This window comes from Misgurnus anguillicaudatus, chromosome 16 (assembly GCF_027580225.2).
Source record: "Misgurnus anguillicaudatus chromosome 16, ASM2758022v2, whole genome shotgun sequence".
Lineage (NCBI taxonomy): Eukaryota > Metazoa > Chordata > Actinopteri > Cypriniformes > Cobitidae > Misgurnus > Misgurnus anguillicaudatus.
In genome coordinates this window covers 34,963,078-34,985,653 of record NC_073352.2, presented here as the reverse complement: position 1 = coordinate 34,985,653, position 22,576 = coordinate 34,963,078, and the positions used below count along the sequence as shown (strand labels likewise).

Sequence of the window (22,576 nt, the reverse complement as noted above, 5' to 3'; positions counted from 1 at the left end):
GATATAAGATTCACATGGGATCAGATACCAGGCTCAGGTATCATTAAGTAACAAAGTACTTGTTTGGTTGATTTCCATCTATATGAGACCGGCAAAGAAGCTTACATCAAAGATCTGCCAAATCATCTCTCAAAATTTGAAGCCTTTATGGCCAAAAACAAATCTGGATTTCTGGTTGGTGATAAGGTGAGATGTCAGGTCTTAAAGAAATTCAGAAGTTGAACTAATTTGTTTTCCCTAAAATGGTTGTGACCAGCCCTGTTCCTGTAGATCTCTGTAGACGTTTGCCTAATCTTATGTCATTTCGAATCTTGTATGACATATTTGTGTAATTTGCTAACTAATTTTTTTTTTTTTTTTGATAGATCTCCTTTGCAGACTACAATCTGTTTGACCTTCTGCTGAATCACAAAGTCCTTTCCCCCACCTGCTTGGACACATTCCCTACTCTCAAGGCTTTTGTGGACACATTGTCTGCTCGTCCTAAAATCAAGGCCCTCCTGGAGTCTGATGACTTTAAGAAACTTCCAATCAATGGCAATGGCAAACAGTGATTTATCAACACTTTCATAGATTTATTCTGAAAATCATGGTACCCACTGCTAAAAGGCCTTAACTGGTGCTCTGTGATTAGCAAAATTTCCAATGTCTTTGTATGAAAATATATTTTGTATGTTTAACTGTTTTGATGGTTTTTACTAACTGATGTCTTTGTAAGAGTTACAACAAAAAAGCAACATTAAAACTTGTGAATGGTTTCAATTGTCTTTTTTCTTCTATTTCTTAATATCTAGAATACATTCAGACAATTAGCATTTTGAACTTTTTGTAAATTTATAAAATAATAAACATTTTACTTTCTTTCAAATTGGTTAAAATTTTATTTTTATTAGCATAAAATCTTTACACATTTTAATATTTTGTAACTGTAAATCCATGCTTCTCTTAGCTATTTGCCCCTGTGTTTCACATAGGAGATTCGCGAACCCCTGGTGGTTTTCGAGGGAACTGCGGAGTATTTGCGGAGTTGATGAAAAAACTATATTTAAATCACAAAATGTTAATAAGTAATTTTTAAAATTTAATTAAAAACCGATGAAAAATGTTTATGAAATGAAACATGCAAGTGTTTCTTAAATTTAAAATTTTGGTATATTTCAAGGCGATTCTGATGACAAAAAATTTGAAAACTCCTGCTTTACATTTTTACTGTTAATAAAAAAATAAGGTTAAGATTTTATGAATACTTTATAAATCATGTTAAACAATACATGTGTTATTGTAAAGTAAAGTGTAACGCGATGACCCGGATAGGGATTTTCACCTTTATTTTTTATATTTATATATTTACGTCAACTTAATTTTCTCATTTGCCTCTTTTATATACTTAAGTACTATTTTAAGTGCTATTTAATTTTAAATATCATGCAAACAATCTTTGTTAAAAGTGCCCGACTTGTATTTTGAAATCTTTCTTCTGCGGTTGACGTTGCTGACTTCGCGCATCTGTCAGTGTTCCTCATCTGTAGTTAGGCTCAAGTGTAGTTTGTAAAAATGTCTTCTGTGGAGGAAAAGCCTAATTCTGTGACCGAGGATTTGGAGGAGGACGGAGCTGAGGAGGAGAATGAAGCAGAGGAGGTGCTCATGGAATTTAGGGAGCCCGTTAAAGGAGCATATATTTTCTACAAGTGAGTTTAGCAGTTAGCTTAGCATCTTTACTGAATGAGTGACGGCTGATGGCTTCAGTTAAAAATATTAACTGCATTTAAACTCTTCTCTTATGTCTATTATAGTGTACATATAGCTCATTGCATACAGCTAGTAAACTTCTATTTGCAGATTTGAACCGTTTATCTGCTGGTAGTTACTGTAACGTTACATTACCACTCGTGTAATGAGTCAACTGTGAAATGAATCAAAAGTTTTGAATTAGAAACAATTTAATCATGGTTTCTGTTTAATCATAATCAGGATTAAATTAGTGTGTTTAATACTGACGTACCACTTTACAACCACCACAGATTTTTTTGTCATGTATGAGATAGATTCACATGAACTGAATCAAAATGTCAGAATGGTTCATTAGAACGGAACAAACTGAATCAACCAAGACTGAAAGGTTCAGTTTCACACCATCTGAGAGCCATTGACTCTCTCACATTCATTGACTTCCTTATGCTGTTTGACATTGACAACTATATTGACTGATAAACTAAATCTGTCTGAATGAATCAAAGTACTGATCAGGATTAAATAATCTGGTTAATTCTGGTTAAAAAACCTGTTATTTAGTAACTGAATCAAATTCATTCAAAGTTCACAAACTGCTTGTAATCTGCTTGTTATGTTTTATTAGAGACAGGCAAGAGTGGGCTGATCTAGAACCTGTTCCACAAGACGATGGACCCAATCCAGTGGTGAAGATTGCTTATTCAGAAAAATGTAAGTGACTTTTTTTATAAGATAAACATCTTAAACAGCAGTGATTCTTTTCTTACGTGATCAAAGATGCAGTGTTTAACGTAAGGGTATGCTTTTGCAGTCATGGATGTGTTTGACATGTTTCGAGCACTCCTGAAGAACGATGAGAAGAGCGAGAGAGCGTTTGCACTGAGTGCTGATGCCATCGATCTTAATGCTGCCAATTATACAGTATGGTAGGACAGATTTTCTCAGTTTAATAAATAAATGCACTAAAGCCTACTGCACTTTAAATGACAATCATGTGTCTTGTGAACAGAGTAAATGTTTGTTTGATGTCTGCAGGCACTACAGGAGAGTTTTACTGAAGGCTCTAGATAAAGACCTGAGAGAAGAGATGAGGTATATCACAGCCATCATAGAAGATCAACCCAAGAATTACCAAGTCTGGTAAGTCCATCCTAACCTGAACTAGAAGCATTACTAGTGCTTGCATATTTACAATTACAGTTATGACACTTTTATCCATCCACATGAGGAATACAACTCGATTGATTTATATGTCTGGCAACATTCACACAAAAGTTTAGACATTTTAATTTCTTTATAACCACCTAAAACGGCCCCAATTTAGAAAGTCAAAAACCTTGTGCATGTGCATTCATCATTACTGTGTCTCTGTCATACCCGTGACCCCAGGCATCACAGACGGATGGTGGTGGAGTGGTTAAATGACCCGACAGAAGAGTTGCAGTTTGTGGCAGAAATTCTCAGTCAGGATGCGAAGAACTACCACGCGTGGCAGCACAGACAGTGGGTCATTCAGGTACTTAACTGATCTAGAGACCTTTACAGAAGACCCCCTAACAGGTGGACAGCTTCAATGAACTAATCTGAGTCTGTCTGGCAGGAGTTTAAACTGTGGGACGGAGAGTTGGCGTACGTGGAAGAACTGTTAGAAGATGATGTGAGAAATAACTCGGCCTGGAATCAAAGACACTTTGTTTTAAGTCACACCAGCGGATTCTCTGACCCTGCAGTTCTGGAAAGAGAAGTACAGTGAGTACATTAATACCGATTGTGAATAAAAGTGTGTAGAGTTTGTTCAAGACCCTTATTAAAGTTGCTATAATAATCTAGCTGCTAGCTGTGAGTGTTTAATTAATATTAACAACATAGAATGCATTAAAACTGTCTACTGTACATTCAAGCAATGGTTTAAAATGCAATTCTAATATTTTGAGACACATCTGTGTATTTTTAGGCATAACTGATGATGTTTACCAAAATACCAGTTTAAAGCCATGCATGTGAAACCTTTGCAGGTACACGCTAAAACAAATCCAGAAAGCTCCTCACAATGAAAGTGCCTGGAACTATTTAAAAGGGTGAGTGCCAAAAACATTAAGAAAACCGTTTTATGGAGGTTAACCTTGATAAGGAGTGTCTTTATATTTGAATTCATCTGATTTCATTTTTAGAGGATTCATTTTAATCCTTTATACAACCAGCAGATGGTGTCATTGCCTATTATTAGATCATACTGTAGGCTAGACATTCAAGCATTTGCATCTTTGTTGTTACCGGTATACATCATGCTATGTTAGTTCAACACCATAGTATAAAGGAATATATATTTAAACAAGCATGTTAATGTTCTTTTCTTAGTCATTATGTAATTCCAGTAGTTGCATTTGCATTACTTTATACTGTGTATATATGTATTAGTGAATTTACGAAATGTTCCCTATTAATATATTTACATATAAGTTGTTTGTTTTGCAGTCTTTGTACTGTTTTAATAAAATGTGTGTTTTTGTGTACGACTCAGGATTTTACAGGATAGAGGGTTGTCCTCGTACCCTGGACTGCTGGAGCGGGTGACAGATCTTCAGGACTCGTGCAGTTCTCCTTATCTTACTGCCTTTCTGGTGGATCTCTATGAAGACGCTCTAGAAACCAACGACTCCAACTACAACCAAGAAGAGACTGTAAACAAGGCCCTCGACTTGAGATCTCACTTCACACAGACCTGTAAGATATCTCAGTACATTGTGGTCTAGAGTAAATAACAGATCTATCTGAATAATGTGTTTTCTTAAACCATAAACCAGGCATTGTATTATACACAAAATAACATTGTTTATTAGCAACGAAATCGGTGCTCTTTAAAAAGTTTGAAAATGACTGACACACAGTAATGCACAATAGCCACAAGTCCCTAAACTGTGTTTACTTGTTTGTTTTTATGCGTGTATAAAACAGGTGGCACGCACACATGTTTGCTAACGCTGAGATGAGATGAAAGTGGACTTGTGTCTCAAGTTCCCAACAACTTATTATAAGGATTAGACAGGGTTCCCACGGGTCCTTGAAAGTTTTGAATCTGGGGTAAAATTCAAGGCCCTGGGAAGTTTTTGAAAATCTACATGCATAGATACAGGTCATTGGAAGTGCTTGAATCTATTTTATGTAAGAAGTTTTCTGGGAAAAAAATCCATATTATTCTAGACTTTTTAAGCACACGTGATAAACTGTTCGCTTTGAATGCTTATATCTTCTGTATGTGAATTAGGGCTGGGCGATATATATCGGGGGATTGTCATGCGCATCTCGTCAGTAAAGTTGTTTCCTTGATTAGTAGTAAATCGGCATCAGCTGCTTTTAGATGGAGCGGCATTTACTACAAAGAGCCGTAGTTGGCTGACAATCGGGGAAATTTCGCATTAATTATCGAGGACGTATTATAATATAATAAATGCGATATGGCCCCGCTTGTCATTGAACTACGACTCTGTGTAGTAAATGCTCTGAAAACAGGTGATGGGGATTTACTACTGGTCAGGGAATCGGCTTTGCTGACGAGACGCACATGACAATCGTATTCGATATATCTCCCAGCCCTAATGTAAATGTTGATTCATACCAAAATGCTTTTTTGTATAGTTGTGTTTGACACATGAAAACGTCTCGGGTTACGTATGTAACTGTTGTTCCCTGAGAAGGGAACGAGACGCTGCGTCTCTCTTGTCGTACTTCCTGCGTCCCTGTAATCCCGTCTATTGAGGTATCAATTGATGGTTTTAAAATTAGCCAAGTGAATCAAATAAAATTTCTAGGTGTTAACTAACCTGGAAATATCATTCAATATGTTTGCAGAAAAATAATGAAATCTGTTGGTATATTGAGTAGAATTCGCTCTTTAATTGATATTTCATGTATGAAAACATTATATTACAGTTTAATTTATCCTTATATTTTGTATTGTAATATTGTTTGGGGTGCAACATGCCAAACAAATTTAAATAAGATTTTATTAATACAAAAGAAATTCTTAAGAATAATGAGTAACTCAAATAGATTGTCATCATCTGCTCCGCTTTTCATAAAATATAATATCTTGACAATATTTAATGTTAACATCTATTGCATAAACATCTTTATGTATAAGTATGTGAATATGGCAAAAATTATGCCCAGAGCTTTTAAAAACTTTTTCATGTATTCTTCGGATGTTCATGCCTACTCCACAAGGCGCCTCAAAGATTTTTATTTTCCTTTTTGTAGAACAACAGCTAATCAATCTACACTAAAATACAGAGGGCCTTCCCTTTGGAATCATTTAGATTCTGCATTAAAGACTAAAATCACTTTAACCTCTTTTAAAGGAGAATTGAAAAAAATGTTAATATACAAATAAGTTTATTTAGTAAATTTGTTATATTAAAATGATTTATGTATTGATTGTATTGTCTCGTTTGATCATGTAACATTATGTTTCATTTAATGAGATTTCGGGGAGGTGGTTTTATAAGACCTTAGGGTCTTCTCACTCTCTCCCGCACAGTATTTTTTTTTCTTTTGTTTCCTTTTATGGATTTATTAAAGTTGTATTTTAAATGTGCAAATAAACAAATCAAATCAAAACACATTCAAACGCACTTACCCCTGGAGGTGTCCAAAAAGTGTCACCGCAGTGACGCAGCGCAAGTTCCTTCAAAAGGAAACTGTAACAATGTATCTTAAAAGGTAACACAATGTAACCTTACTCTCACTTAAAATGTGTCCCCACATTTAATTTGAGGGTATTGGACCTGGAAAGTCCTTGAAAGGTCCTTGAATTTGAAGTTAACTAAAGTGTGGGAACCCTGATTACAAAACAGTCTATTGCATTATGATATTACTTCACCTGATTGTTAGCATTTATGTGAGACATGAGGTGCGCCACAACTTTAGAATTAAAGAAGAGATAATGTGATTTAGGGAGATTGTGATTCACTGATAATTGGGGGGCGCAGGGTTGTTGGTAGTGGGTGCAGTGTGCTGGAGAAAGAGATTGTTCATGTGCTTTAGTAAAATAAAGTCAGAAATGTTCACCCAGTTTGTCTACTCCGAGTCATGACAGAATGTTATATCATTTTATAAAAAATATGGAAATAACAAATTATGCATGATCGCAAAATAACACAACATGTTGATTTTGCGCTGTGTGTAGCGATCGCGAATAAATGGGGGGACTGTATAGTTATGTATATATGATGCAATTCTCAGTCCTTCCAGAAAAACGCGGAGTTTTTTTGTGATTGTTGCGGGCAAAAATCCTCGATTTTGCGGCAGGTTTTCTTAAAAAATGCGATGGAATATGCAGGATATTTATGCAATTTATGCGATGGAATTGCAGGAATTTGTGAAAATTGTGGAACTTGCAAAAACTGCGGAAACTTGCAAAAGCTGCAATGATGTATCACGTCACTTCATAACGTTCCCATGGCAATAGAGGACACGGCTGCGCTTTTGGGAAGTAAATGCAACATTTTTCAACTTTCTGCTAATATATATGTGACTTTTTGCTACGAAAATGCGGAGATTATGAAATCATGCAAGCCCCGCATATTTTGTGCGCGGAAATATGTAATTAATGCGGCGAAAGTGCGTCATACTTTGGCTGATTATGCAATATATCGCGCGATCGCACAATCGCGTTTTTCTGGAGGGACTGAATTCTGTCTAAAAGTTATGTAATGCACATTTAAATATTTTATTATCCCAATATGACATGTAAAATAGTGTTACAGAATATGTGTTTTGTGAGATCCTGTAGTGCCGATCTGTAGGTTTAATTTTTTGGGTTCAACCCACAACTACCATGTATATTTTGTAGAAACTTAATATGTAACTGTTTTGAGTGACAGCTCAATACAGAAATAGACAACATTCACATCCAGTCAGTGTGATCATTGAGAATTCTGAATGGGTTTAACTGAAAGCCTGTATCTTTAAATATTAACTCGACACAACTTGATAGATATAAATGAATAAATGATCTTTGATTCAGTATTAATAAACAAAATGGATATGAAACGTTTGGAAGTTGCATGCGTACCTTTGAGAGCTCAACTCCAGCACAAAAAGAAAATGGGGCCAAGAAAGTGTAATGTGCCTCTGGAGTATTTCTCCGTCTTTTCCTCTCTGCGTCTGAGCAAACTTGCGGATGTTGTGTCTGTGTTGAGGTTAATGAGATTTCATTGCTGTTGGATTCTCTTCCTGTGTTGCCACGATGATGGAGCAGAAAATGATTTTCTGTTTTCAGGCCGCGTGCAGACGCAGTCAGAATCGCATGCATATGGAGATGAGAATGAAATGCATTCACAGTGTTTTGGGTCTGGCTGCATTCAGCGTTTCAGGGAAAAAGCGTTCTGGGTGATTTGTGTTCAGTCGTCTTAAAGGGAAAAACTGAATCCTTGTGATATGTTTTAGGTTTTATTATGGAGACCTCATACAAATCCTCCATGTTTCTGGAATGTCTTGAAGAATTCGTCAGCATGTTAAGCAGCAGACCTGAGATCAGTGACCTTTAGTGAGACTATAGAGTGCAGAATATTGATGAGAGTATCTGAAGAGGCTTTTACTGCTGCGCAGAGAGAGACGTCGCCTTCACTGCTCTACCACATTACTCTCTTTTACATGAGAAAATGTCACAGCTGCATTTAGACTTCAACATTGTTTGCACAACAATGTCATGATGTCTCGGAGTATACAATGATTGATTTCAATCCTTATCAAAACCATTGCAAACCTGGCCCAGACATGCTAATCTGTAGTACTTATGCAATAGATCCATGTTCAGTTTTGGGCGATTGCATTTATACTTTTCCCACCCAGCCATTTTTTTGTCTATCTTTAAATGTAACTCTTTTCTTTTTGTTGTTTTTAGCTTTGTAAGTTACTGGCAGAGAAACAGGACACCATTAGAAGGGAATACTGGAATTACATGTCCCGCTCTCTCCAGAAGACATATGGCTCGGCTGACTCCGCCCCCTCTTCTACTGACGCCCCCTCTTCTTCGACCCATCAGCCCGACGAGGAGCCCAGTGACCCCTGAGCTGGACCGCAGACCTAAACACATGCTTAGACAGAGCAAGAACTTAGAAATGCTATGATCTGAGAGGACTCTTCATATGTGTATGAATGTTTACCCGGCTGTATTCGAATAAGCCTTGCTGTACTTGTAAGTCAAAGAAGCAGTTAGCCATAAGAAAACATTTCAACTGTAATGAAGAATGAAATGAAATTGTTTAGTAAATGGTAACAGTCATCCCTAGCATATTCTTTGGCTTAATTCAAGTTTACCGTTAAAGATTTAAGTTACTGACATGCTTCAGGTGTCATAAAACACTCCTTAACCTGTACACAGATTTTTGTATGTTCAGAAATTGTAATAATGCTAAAGGTTTATTTTTTTGTCCTACATTTCCTGTTTGTTAGAGATGAAAAGAAGATGTGAAAGTGGTTTTGATGTTTGCAGACATAAGGTAGCCTGAGAGCTTTTAAATTGAGCCTGAGTCTGCCAACATTTCATTAACATTTAAAAAGATCGAAATGCTTTTAGATCAGAGTAAAACTTTCAGTAATTGCAGCCTACAAACATAATAACCAACATGATGTCTCAAGCGTTTGAAAAAGTATGTTGTACATTTGAAAACATGTGTAATCGCAGATGCAAAACAAACTGCTGCTTCATTAAGAGCCAGAGTAGTTATTTGTGGTCATTGTAGGTTAAAATATATTGAAGGATGGTTCATGATGAGGAGCCCTAGATAGATTTGATGTCTTCTGAATTGAAAAACAACCCAGCATAGGTTTATTTATGTTCTGTCCCAGCATTATTTAAAATAACCCAGCAGAATTTTGATTGATGATACTGCATTCTTGTTTGTTGCAGAAAACCAGTAAATTAATCGAAAGTGTTCAAAATATGTAAAACACACGAGACGAAGCATAAACTTTGAATAAAGGGCACAAGCCGAGCCTAAAAAATGCTGGGTTATTTTCAACCCAGCATAGGGTCATAAAGGGACGAGCCCAGCAGCTAGGTTACAGTTAACCAAAAAAAATTATATCTAGGTTACAGTTAACCCAAAACATTTATATTTGACCCAGCGTTTTTGGGTCGGAAACAGCCCAGCGTTTTGGGGTCGGAAACAGCCCAGCATTGAAACAACCCAGCGAGCTGGGCTCTTCCCTTTTGACCCTGTGCCTGGTTGAAAATAACCTAGTATTTTTTAGAGTACAGTTCTGCCAAAATTGTTTGCTCTTTCTGCAGACTTGTGTGTGTACAGGTTTGGTGTGGGTCTGGTTACAAGTTATCAGTATTTACATTTTGATTTCGCAGGAACTTGTTACTACTTTACGAGGTGGTTTAATTGTATGAATTTGTTGTAAATGAATTGTAGAAATATGTATGATATTAGAAAAAAGCAATATTGAAGCCCCACCCCGACCCTTAACACAGCATCACTGAAGAGAGAAAAAATAGTATTTAACATTGTAAGAAGTCAGCTAGCCAAATCATAGGATAGTTATGAATAGAGTGCTGTTTGGATGACCTATTTTTGTGGGCCAACCCGGAGGTTGGCGGGACACTCGTTTCCTCGCCGAACAGCCCATTCGTTTTTCCCATAGACTTTTGGATTATTAAAAAAATATAAGCTCTGTGTTTAACAAAAGTTTATGCCACTTACATGTCATGCCTAACAAGTAAGTCTTCACAATTTTTTGAATTTTGAAGTCAAGATTTGTCTAGTAAACGCTTTTACACTTCAGAAGTATAACATTTGTTTTCATCTATGTTTAACTTGGACAAAACGTGCAAGTGTCTTTTGTTAAACACGGAGGTTATTTTTTGTGAAAAGTATGGGGAAAATAAATGGGCTGTTTTGTGAGGAAACCAATGTCCTGCTGGCTTCCGGGTTGGCCTACAAAAATACGTCATGAGATTGTGTTGCTATTTATATACCATTAGCGGTTCTAACCAAAATGATGTGGTACTCTTATCATTGTGGCATTGATGTGCATTCAAGTGATACACGAGTTTTGTGTCCAGAGGAATATATGGAGCATGATTTCAGGCCAAGTTATTCCAAAGTTACCACATCTATATTTAGGTTGTTATGGCATTTTGATCATACGTTAAACGTTTATTGCCAAACATTACAGCTTGACGTCAGTCCGACATGTTACATGATATCATCATCATTTGTTGATGCAAATGAAGTTCTTTGTAAATTTTGTCCAGCATGCTCTCAAGAATATCTGACCTAAATTTGGTGAAGATGTGAGAAATTATCCTCTGACCCAAAGTTAATCTGCAGCTACACCACAGATTTTTGCAGACTGATTCTTTAGTAACACTTTACAATAAGGTTAATTAATTAACATTAATTAATGTATATTAACCAACATGAACAAACCATGAGCAATACATTATTTATTAATCTTTATTAATGCTAGTTGATAGAAATAAATCTTTTAATTGTTTATTCATGTTAGTTCATGGTGCATAAACTAACGTTAACAAGATTTTAAAAAATTAGTGATTGTTGAAATTAACATAAACAAAGATGAATAAATGCTGTATAAGTGCAGTTCCTTATTAGATCATGTTAACTAATGTAGTTATTGTAAAGTGTTACCGATTCTTCTTAGTCTATGCTCTTGACCTCTTCTGTTATATTTGACTTATTTGCTTGTGCCTTTAGTGACTAATACGAGTGTTGTACTCTCAGCTTTGTTTAAAGGTGAAGTTGATTCTGAATCTGCTTTTTTAAGTGTAGTTAATGTGTAACATTGCAGATACAACGCTTAAAGTTCAATGCACTGGGAGATATTTGCTTTAACAGAAATCACTTCTAAAAAAACTACAGCGAACGGCTGAATTGCCTACAACTAAGTCTCTTCCTAGGTTAGTGACATCACAAATCCTGCCCCTGGCAACACGCAACAAAGGGGGCTTTTCGAAACGGCTAACCAATCTGAGAATATTGAGTATTTCTGAGGGAGGGGCTTCATAGACACAGGAACTGAACAGCCTTTTTATGAGGATGGAAACAGCAATGCAGAATTAAAGTTAAATAGATTAAAAAATGATTTATTTCAAACACCTTTTTCACAAATTCAACACACATTATTATATCGAATTATATCAACATTTATTTTTATGTTACTTTAACTTAAGTTAAACAATTTCATCTTGTTTTTCTAAGTTATGTCAACCTATCACAAGTCAAAACTTAATAAAGTTGGTTAATTGATTTGTATAATTAAGTTGTTTAAACTTCATGCTGCATTTTTTAACAGTGCACAAAATGAAGTCAAGCAGATTCTGGTCCTGGTAACAAGCTAGTGTGACACTTTGAATACTTTGTGAGGTCAAGATCACATAATCATCACCAAGAATGTCAAGCTCCCCTTTACTCATTTTGTCAAATTAAAACTAACTGTATGGTTTACAACCAATTATGTTTTTAAGGATACCGGCTTTGATGCAGATATGAGGAAGCTTTTAACAGTTTCCTGTGAAGAATATTTTCTTTTATTACTGTAAGCCATTATTCGCTGTTATGTTTTTTGTAACTATTCTGGCTATGTTTACTTTGTCTAATCCTTATTTTACCAGTGCGGATCAGGGTTAAGACCGTGTATGAAGGGTACTCATCTTAAGAAGAGCCTGCAGTGGGATGTGAAGTGTTGAGCTCTTATGTGTAGTGCTCTTGCCAATGAAATGCTTGCCTTAACAACATCACAGTTCTGGATATGCTCAAGCCTTGGTCTGCTTACAAAAATACTCTGGCAGTACCATGGTATTTACTATATACTCCATGCTACAAATACCGTAACAGTCGTTGCCGAGTATTATATATGGGTTTGTACTTTTTTTGATGTTTTTACAAGTTTCCTGCAACTTGAGAAGATATTGCAGGAAGCAAGCGTTTGTGACTTTTCCAAAATTGTAAAATCGATTCAAATAGTCTGGACTAGGAATCATAATGGGTTAATTGGCACAAATGGTAAATTTCAGCATTGCTCCTAAAGTAGCTCATTTCAAATGGTTTAAATTATTAAAATAAAGCTAAATGTTTTGTCACCTCTCTTCCCTGCAAGTGCTTTGTGTCCCAGATAATGATGGCAGGCAGTTCACTTTAAAGGCTTTTTCAATAAAATATCCCTTCACTTTCTTTTACCCATTTATTCCACGTGTCTAATTTATAACTGCTGCGATGTGTTAACTTTGCTTCCTCGTGGCCACATATGGACATTAGAAAATCGGTTTGCTAAAAGGAGTTAAGGCACAAATAAAATGAGCGTTTTATTTGCTGCAGGTATTGATCAATGTCATAAAAGTTCGAGGCAGCTCTTAAACTTAAAATGAAATGACATTTAAAGGCCATTTTACTTATTTAATGTGGCATATTTTAAAGTGGAGCAGGTTATTCAATAAGAAAAGAAATGTAGTGTGCGATATGTTTTTATCCATCAGCGATTGATTGTGTTGTAAAAGGTGGGAGTGTCTTAGAGTCAGAAGTGTGAGTTTGATGTGGATGGAGTTAGATTTACTTTGCTCATGAAAAACTACACTGGCAAAAAATAGTCAAAATTTGGTTATTAGATACTTGGTATTAGGTACAGCTTGATGTTTAAGCTTGATATCAGGCCAACGTTAGTTTTGACGTCAGCCGACGTTACATCTGAACCTCAAACCAACGTTGGGTTTTCACATTGCTGTTACATCTGGACGTCAGGCCGATTGGGTTTTGTCATTAACACAACATTACATCTGGATGTTAGTTCAACATTGTTTTTTTTAGTCAACCCGACGTAACGGCGTGATGTCAGGCCAACATTACGTCTGAATGTCAAACCATGTTGGGTTTTAGCGTCAACATGACATTACATCTGGACGTCAGGCTGGAGTTGGTTTTTGACATCAATCTGATATTGGGTTTAACACGGTTACATCTGGACATTAGTTTGTTGTCGGTTTTTAATGTCAACTTGACGTTATATCTGGATGTTAGTCTGACGTTGGTTTTTACATCAACCTGACGTCAGGCTAACGTTACATCTGGATGTCAAACCAACGTTGGGGTTTGACATAAACACAACGTTAAATCTGGATGTCAGGCTGATGTTGGTTTTTGACATCAGTATGATGTTGGGTTTTGATGTGAACACGACATTTCATCTGGAGGTCAGGCTGATGTTGGTTTTTAATATCAATCCGATGTCAGGCCAATGTTAGATGTGTATTTTATGAGTTGGCTAATTTGTATGAATTCATACAAAAATGTATAATTATCATAAAAAACAATAATGAAACACCACCCCTAACCTAAACGTCAAAGGAACTAAAGCAATTGTACAAAAAAAGTGTGGTCATGTAAACTGATTTGATTTGATTTAGCCACCTGGTAAAATAAGTACGAAGTGCCATGAGATTATTTGGTGTATTGAGTCATGAACAGGTACTGAAAGAACAAGGTACATTTTGATTTCATGTCGTCTTTAACTTCACTGCCAACATTGGAAAAAGCATTTCTCTGGAACACTACAAATCTTAAAAAAAAAAGAATTAAACTGTGAAATTGACTGTGCATTTCTAAAAATGTGTTTAGCCCAAAGCTCAGTTAAGATGTACTGTGGCTTGAGACAAGATGATTGTGTCTTATTTCCAGCTGCTGCATACGGGCTTGGACGTTGACCAGCCGCAGGAAGAAAACAATGCCTTCAAATGGCGAAGAGAAAGCTGTGGAATACAGAGCAGGAAAGAAACTCACAAAAAGGTAATTTTCCTTTCAACTTTGCCGTTTCTACATTCAGGTAAACTTGAAAGAAATAAACTTTGGTGTCAGGTGGATGATCTTCTGTGTAAGACAGGATGATGGGGGACAGGATGGCCTATTACTCCCGTGATGGCTCTGGGACAAAAGGACCCCGGAGGGATTTGATTCCTGGGTTATAGTACTTTACTTCACAGGTGTGGATCTTTTTATTGACTTTTATCCAACAAATGATTAAAGGCTTAGATGTAATCAATGGGAAGAGCTGGTAAAATGTTTTACTCATGTATATTTTACATGTGTTGTTTATTCTTTGGCTGTGTTTGGAGTGGAATATTCTGGACTATGGAGTATATACTGTAAACGTTTAGGAGCGGTTTCCCGAACGGGGAATGTTTGAGCTGCTTTAATTTAAAACACCTTGTCTTGTTTAATTTTAACATATACCAGTGACGTTGTTTTGTCTTAAGATTTGTAAGGTATGTTTGTAAAAACTTCTTAAATGACCTAATAAAAATAAGGCCTAGTCCTGGATTATCCTAAACCACTGGATAGGAATTAGACCTAGACTAAAATAAATGTAAGAGCTGTCCAAACTGAAAACAACTTGCATTGACATATCTTAAAATATATCAGTGCCCTTTGTTTTGCTTCAAAATGCACACAAGTAATGTTTTTAGTAAGGCATGTTTGTTAAAACTAGTTATAGGTCTAGTCCTGGTTAAAGCTAATCCCTGTCTGGGAAACCACCCCTTAAAGTCTAAAGTTAAAATGCATGTTTTTGTGTATCCTTCTCAATTTACTTACTTTGTAAATACTGGTGTACTTTACAATTCTCACTATTAACTAGTTGGTTATTAGCATTAATATTACTGAGATATTGGCTATAGTACTTAAAAATCCCACATTAATGCCTTATTCAAAGCCTTATTCTACATCCCTAATCCTATCCAATTCCTACCAATACTTAAACTTAACAAATACTTTACTAAGTATTAATGAGCAGTAATTAGAAGTATATTAAGGCAAAAGTAGTTAATGCTTAGTGAATTAATCTAGTTTTGGTAAATTGGGCCTTAAAAGCTGTGACCAGAATAATTTTTGTAGTTTTATATGATTTATTCAAGCCGTTTCAAGCCTGTCTTTGTATCATTTACTAAATGGGATTTAGAAAGTATTTAGTAATACAAATGCATAATTACATTTTTTATATAGGAATTTGTACAGTAATTTAATTACACGATTGAAGATATAATTAGTAACTAGTAATTAATAACTTTTTTTAGTAACTTACCCAAGACTGTCTACCACTGAGCCATACAGGAGCACTCAGTTCCAGATGGACAAAATCAAGTCCCACATTAAATTTTGTGCTGATTTCAGAAGCCATTTCACTTGGATATACATCACGATAGGGAAATAAACACATTGCAACTTCTGTTTTAATGCTTTTTCATTTATTTTGCTTTGGATAAAAGCATTTTAAATGAATAAGAGTTAATGGGAGGTCATGCTCAGCACATTGCATTGTGGGATACTGTATTCACTGTGATGAGATTAGTATTCAATATTGTGCAAAATATCTCATTTCAGCTTTTAAAGGTCTTCAGTAAGTAGCCTTGAATTGAGCAACAGATTAGAGTTTCCCAAGCACTAGGCATTTGTCTGATAAATAAGCAGTCATTAAAGAGGATATAAACCTTGAGTAAACAAGGCTAAATGCAATGAGATCAAATACATAAGACCGTCGAGTCCCACCAGGCCTTTAATAAAGAACAAATCCATATTAATCAGACCCCATACTGTAAATTCTCATTTCTCAAGTACGGCACAATGGGATTTTACAGTCATCTGCATGAGATGCCAACATTCGCAGCAGGATTTCATGGCCTGTTTTATAAACACCCCATCCAACAATACTCTGATCTGCAAAAGAGAAGACGCTGTTTGGAGAAAGAGGGGAACCGGGAAACATCTCATCCGGCTTTAAAGAGTTCCCGCGAGGTGCTACTAAATGAGGCAGAACCTCATCAAAAGAGGTCTGGAGGAAACGCCTTATGCTGTTCCGTGTGTAAATAACATCCATCCATTATTTATTTCAGCCCGCTACCCGACACAAACATCAACGCCAGAGGTCAGAAAGTCCGTCTGTTGCCCTAACACATCACAGGTGTGCAGGTTTATGTACTTACTGACAGTGAGATAGTGAGATATTTTGCTGGTCCTCACTACATAAAACACTCATAAATGTGTTTCTTTAAATTAAATGATCTGCACTTATTTCTGTACAAAATACCATTTAGTCTGATGTAAAAAGAAATGACTTTAATGTTATAGTGACTCAGTGTTCACCTGCGTGCCTTAATGAATTTAATCAGTTTTGTGAGATGTTAATGCTAAGCAAACCAATGAACTACACAATTTTTAATCATCCTCCTTACGTTAAACTTTTAAACATAATGGAGATGATGGTTGCTAGGCGACACTGAGGTAAAAGTTTAGGCATTCATTATGATGCTGCAAATGTGAATGAATGAGCTCTTAAGCAATAAATGTTCCCCACTTTCTGGCATGTCGATGGGCAGGTAAAGCTTTCTGTTGCTGAGCTCAGGCCAGGAATACTAATAGAGCATAAAGTCCTGCTTGTGAATGAGACAAATTCAGTTCAGCTGATGTCACATTTCATGGATGAACTGAAGGTGTGAAAGACTGCACAGTGCTGAAAGGCAGTTTGAATGAAATGGGAGGACGAGGGGCTAAAGGTTTGTTGGTCATGATTTGTGTTTTATGATGGAAATGGGAAATGTTCTTTGCTAAAGGTGAACCTAAATTTAGTCAGGAGTCATTTACAGCTTTTTAGAGGTTATTGGTTTGGCAATGCGGTCCTTTGGAGATTGGAAAAATCATTACGTTGCATTGGCCTCAACAAGTGTTTGGGTACTTAAGGTCACAATGTGACTTTCAAGTTATAGATAACAAAATATCACACCAAGTAGTATTTATTAAAAAATTTTGTTTATTTTAAAGAAATATTACCGAGCCCCTAAGGTGACATTGGAGTAAAAAAAATCTAAAGTTTCATGTGCTCACGCGAAACCTTCAGGTGCAGATTTTTTTAAAGTTTAGTTTCAACATGGAGCAAAAATGAAATAAATTTTAGTTTTGCGTGCGCACGTGAAACTATCGCGCCCTCACATGAAACTATTGCGTGCTTACGTGAAACTACCACGTTTAGTTTTGCGTGCTAACGTGAAGCTATCACATGCGCACGTAAGAGTGAAAGTTTCACATGCACACATGATAGTTTCACGTGTGCACGCGAAAGTTTCACGTGAGCACGCAAAACTAAACGCAGTAGTTTCACGTGCGTGCGTGATAGTTTCACGTGAGCGCGCGATAGTTCCACGTGTGCTTGCGAAAATAAACTTTATTTAATTTTTACTCCATGTCCCCTTAGGGGCTCCGTAACATTTTTCAGTCCTTTTATTTCAAAATAAAGGTGAAATGTATTTGTACATGTTAGGGTACTTATTAACAATGGCTTTAGTAATTATGATCAACTAAAGCTGTAAATAAAATAGTAATGATGTATTATCTTCTATGGTAAAAAGATGCAATGACTTTCAATGGTGACTGAGATAATAATTTCCCTTTATATTTTTAAGCAATATCTCTGTATATCATCACGGCTGTGATTAGGCCAGAGGCACGAGGTCGCAGGTCGAGTATAGCTGGCAATTTACATCCATGATGATCACATGACTCCAAAAGAGATATTGCTTCGACGGCACACATTTGAAAAAAAAACTAGAAAACAACACCGGAGTAATTTTAAAAGCCTCTTTGTTTGGGAACTACTTTCTTCCCCCACGGATTTGAAGGCCAGAATGACAGGTAACACTTTCGGCTGTTTTGAATCTCATAATAACTCAATAGACAGAATAGCCGTTTCTTAATATGATCGTTTTTTGGTCACAAAGTGTAGTTTTAAGATCAAGAATATATATGGACAATATTCAAATCTGCAGTCGATTAATAAAGGTAGTGCCTGTTTGAACATTTGCTTAGAAAGATTCAGGCATGAGATCCAGACACAGGCTCACCCCGAAGACCATGGCCTGATTTTCGGACACTTATTTTCCACGCTGGCTTTGATACATCCGTGTTTGATGGTTAAAAATGAGTTTTTATTTGTTTTGGGTTGATCAAACCAGCAGTATTTGGTGTCATGAATCTATTACTTGCTTATTTAATTCATATTTAGTGTCTTTGTGTTGTTATTGTTTTGGCGCGAGGTAAAAGTTAATAAAATTATATTTATATACTATTGATTTTCCATTTAATCTTGACACGTTAAGATCACTTGCTTTATAGAGGGTTTTCACCTACGTCACGGTTTGGTCAGTTAAACGTGTGCGCGGACATGTTGGAGATACTGGGATTTAAACAACAGCATGGATTGCATGCTTAAAGTAGTATTCAAGACATTGTCCTATTTTTTTATGATGTTGAAACCACAGAAAAAACTTGTGGCAGTTGCTAAATCATACAGAGGACTTGGTAAGCAGGAAAGGGGGGCAATATTTTGATAAAGTTATTAGGCGGTAAAGATCTGTATGCACGGCCTCTTTAGTCTTTTTGCACTCTTCTACTACTTGATTGATTCTCCAAAAGTTTTTCCTGGTCCGATTACTACAGCCCAAAACATGACAGTAATTGACTATTTTCAGCAGCAGAAATGTGCGAGGTGCGTTCGGTTCAATGGCATTGTTTATACGCTCAGTATCTCCAATATGGCCGACTTCCGGATTGATGACGTGTCGTGAAAGGGATCTATTACTGGACTTTGTTCTTGTCAGTACTACAAAAAACAGAATAATGAAGTGTTTCATATTGCAACCAATTTTGTTTTTTAATAAGTCAAGGAGATGTTTCCCCTTGCTGCTTATAAATATCAGTGGTGATAATCACAATGTGTTTTAATAGTCATGTCACCGTCATCAAGTGTCCAAATGTATAGTGAGACTTACCTGAGACTTACCAAACTGTGTTTTTTCGTCCTTTTAAGAGCACTTCGGGAAGGTTACACATGTAAACAGACCCTACATATAAGGAGATAATTATTGTTTTCATTGCTTTATGTATTTTAATTGTTCACATGATGTGGCATTATTGCAGTACTCCCTCGAAAGTTTACATCCAGGAGCTATTAGGGCATAGGGATAATCATGTACGATTGGGATTCACAAGCTAGATAAGTTATAGAGACACACGGAAAGTGTTTAAAAACAGCATTTGTGCGCATGCGTGTGACCATCCGCTCTGGTGGCAGAGATGAGCGTATGACTCACGTGTTTAAAGAAGCCTCTCTCATGAATTCTAATGACCAGTAGGTGGCAGAATGATACAAACGGTAAAGCTGTTACTGTTATGTTATTAGTTGACTATCACACGGCTGGGAAGGGCTCTTAGCCAATCAACACTATCTCATGCAATTCATACGAATTTTAACTCAAATTTATTTGTATGACCTCATTTTTACTTTTTTGCATGATTTGCTTTCGCCCTTGTGACATTAGGGTTAGGGGCAGGGTTGGGGTTTCATAATAGTTTTTTCTTCTAATAATCTTACATTTTTGTATGATTCACTTCATACAAATTTATGCAAATAAGTCAACTCGTAAATACGTACAAATTCCCATGACATCAGGCTGAACTATGACTTTAACAGATGCAGTGAAAAGTGCTGAAGTATTGCATTCAGAATGTACAGTAATATCTTTGATTCATGTGCCTGTAAGTCTAGTTTTTAATATTTTTAATATTAATAAGTCAATATCTCTCCTCTTCTCCTCCGGGGTGAGGTCTGTCACATGCCACTGTAATATAATTTTTCCAAACAGTTAATCAATATAAAATACATTTTGCCTTCAATATGGCTTGACCTTCTGGTTGACATGTTGCTGTCAGATGCAATGATTGTGTGTAAGAGAGAAGACAGAGGTTGTTTTCACTGCGCTAAATGTGTGAATAGAAGTATACCCACACAGAATGACAAAGACAAAAACAAAATGTAGCCTAAAGGAAAAAAACTGCTCAAACTATTGCAGGCACCTCCGTGCTGTGCCGTCACAAACCCTTAAAATGCCTTTTATTCTTTGGCTGAATGGAGATTTGTGTGTCTTTCCAAATGAGATTTCCTGTTTGTCTGCTCATTCAGATTTTAAATGGTGAGAAAACTGCAACTTTAGAGTTCGTTCACACTATGTTTTTGTTTCCTGCTTAATTCCTGCAGAAATCAAAAGCAGCTGGTGTCACCACGTGCCAAAGAGCATCTGTTCAGAGAACTAGTCTCTCGCTCTCTCTCTCTCTCTCTCTCTCTCTCTCTCTCACTGTCTCTCTCGCTCTCTCACTGTCTCTCGCTCTCTCTTGTGCTCGACAAAATTCAAAACAAATGAATACTCAGAACCTTACATTGGTCTTGTTGTTTGGTTAAATTGAATTGTCATCAGATAATCAGATACCAGAAAGGACACTGACGTCTGTAAACATTACAAAAAAATCACCATGAAAGTTCATAAATACTGCAAAAAGTTATTAAAATCATTTCTTTTCCAACATTGTTTATTTGCTGTTTTGTTTGTTCTTTGGTTTTATCTGCTGTCATCTTACAGCATTCAACATCATGTATAATTCAAAAACATAAAAATACAAATGAAAAAATATAGTTTAACTTACTGGTGAGAGAGTATTCAGTATGTGGTGATTAAAACTTTTGTGTTTGCTTAAACAACTCAGCAAAAAAGCTTAATAAAGAGCACCTATTGTCTGATTCACGTTTTTTAATTTCCTTTCCCTACTGAAAAATCCAGCATAAGCTTTTAGCTGGTTTAAGGTGGCAGTAGCTTGTCTAAGCTGGTCCTCGCAGCCTGGGAAAGCCGGTCAAGCTGGTGGGTCAGCTGGTCTTCCATCATGACCAGCTAATTCCAGCTAGACCAGCTTGCTACACCAGCAATACCAGCTAAAACCAAGCTGGGAGACCAGCTGAAACCAGCTCACCAGCTTATGGTCTTAGCTGGATTTTTCAGTAGGGTTGGTAAGTGTGTATTATTTCATGTTAAGGATATGCAAAAGGTACCCAAAGTAAACAATGACATATCGTTGTATGTAAATCTATTTTCTTAGACTACAACAAACACACGGATTGTAGGCAACAGTTTACTTCATAGGATTGGTGATGTAAAGACCGACATTCATAGATATGTATAAAGGCTAGATGTCTCGCCCTCGCTGCTGGCCAACTGAGTGGAACGTCCGCATTTTGGCGGCCATCTTGCCACGGGGCGCTCGCTCACTCGTAGCATTAAGTTTTATATGATGCAGGTACTTTTAAATGACCATAACTTGCTTAATTTTTTACCGATTTTCAAACCGTTTGGTTTGTTATAAACGTCACAGATGTACCTATGACACTGCATACATATACTAAAAATAAATAAAAAATTCATGAAACATGTTAAAGCATCCAGAATTATAGCCACGTTAATAACGTTTGTAAGAAACCAAACCGTTTGAAAATTGGTAAAAAAGTTATGGTCATTTTAAAGTACCTGCACCATTAAACTCAATGCTACGAGTGAGTGATGCCGTTAGAGATTCCGCCATAAGACATCTTTATACATATCTATGCCGACATTATCATAATGTTAGCATTACATTGTGAGCGAATCTTTCAGACATGGTAAGGAGCGTCACATTTCCGACTGATGTCAGAGGAATTCAGACCAATCACAACGTACAGATTAGCTGGCCAATCAGGGACACAGCACCTTTCAGATCAATGAGTTTTGTACAAAATCAAAGTGTTTGAGGAAGGCACGGTACCTGGAACTACAAAAAGGTAGCTTATGTGTAAAAAAATTTGTTTTAACAAGGAAATAGGGGCTCTTTAATACAATTATGTCTGTAATCTATTCAAATTGTTCTTAAAAGGCAGATGTTTGGCTGGCACGAGACGTGAATCTCTCTGGAGCCATAAA

At 36.4% G+C, this 22,576-nt stretch overlaps 2 protein-coding genes across 3 annotated transcripts in view; both read left to right on the top strand.

The window, feature by feature from the left end:
* The window catches only part of LOC129422430 (glutathione S-transferase P-like), a 58,990-nt gene extending 58,232 nt beyond the window's left edge, over positions 1-758 (top strand). For both annotated transcript variants that reach the window (XM_073854555.1, XM_073854556.1), the window contains exons 6-7: positions 86-186; positions 366-758. In XM_073854555.1, the coding sequence (XP_073710656.1) occupies positions 86-186; positions 366-554 (290 nt within the window). In that variant the 3' untranslated portion in view covers positions 555-758. The remainder of the gene's footprint in view (positions 1-85; positions 187-365) is intronic.
* A 716-nt stretch (positions 759-1,474) lies between these two features.
* On the top strand, positions 1,475-9,073 carry fnta (farnesyltransferase, CAAX box, subunit alpha). The gene is made up of 9 exons (XM_073854549.1): positions 1,475-1,688; positions 2,357-2,442; positions 2,543-2,657; positions 2,767-2,871; positions 3,121-3,247; positions 3,332-3,480; positions 3,747-3,809; positions 4,253-4,429; positions 8,635-9,073. Exons 1-9 carry the CDS (start codon positions 1,555-1,557, stop codon positions 8,801-8,803), a joined length of 1,125 nt encoding a protein of 374 aa, XP_073710650.1. The 5' UTR covers positions 1,475-1,554; the 3' UTR covers positions 8,804-9,073.
* Positions 9,074-22,576: the final 13,503 nt, after the last annotated feature.

What these genes read in the sequence shown, in the direction of transcription:
- fnta (XM_073854549.1), top strand. Translation starts at nt 1,555, where the DNA reads ATGTCTTCTGTGGAGGAAAAGCCTAATTCTGTGACCGAGGATTTGGAG. An exon ending in GTTCTGGAAAGAGAAGTACA is followed by an intron (nt 3,481 to 3,746) that starts GTGAGTACATTA and finishes AAACCTTTGCAG; the next exon opens with GTACACGCTAAAACAAATCC. An exon ending in GCCTGGAACTATTTAAAAGG is followed by an intron (nt 3,810 to 4,252) that starts GTGAGTGCCAAA and finishes TGTACGACTCAG; the next exon opens with GATTTTACAGGATAGAGGGT.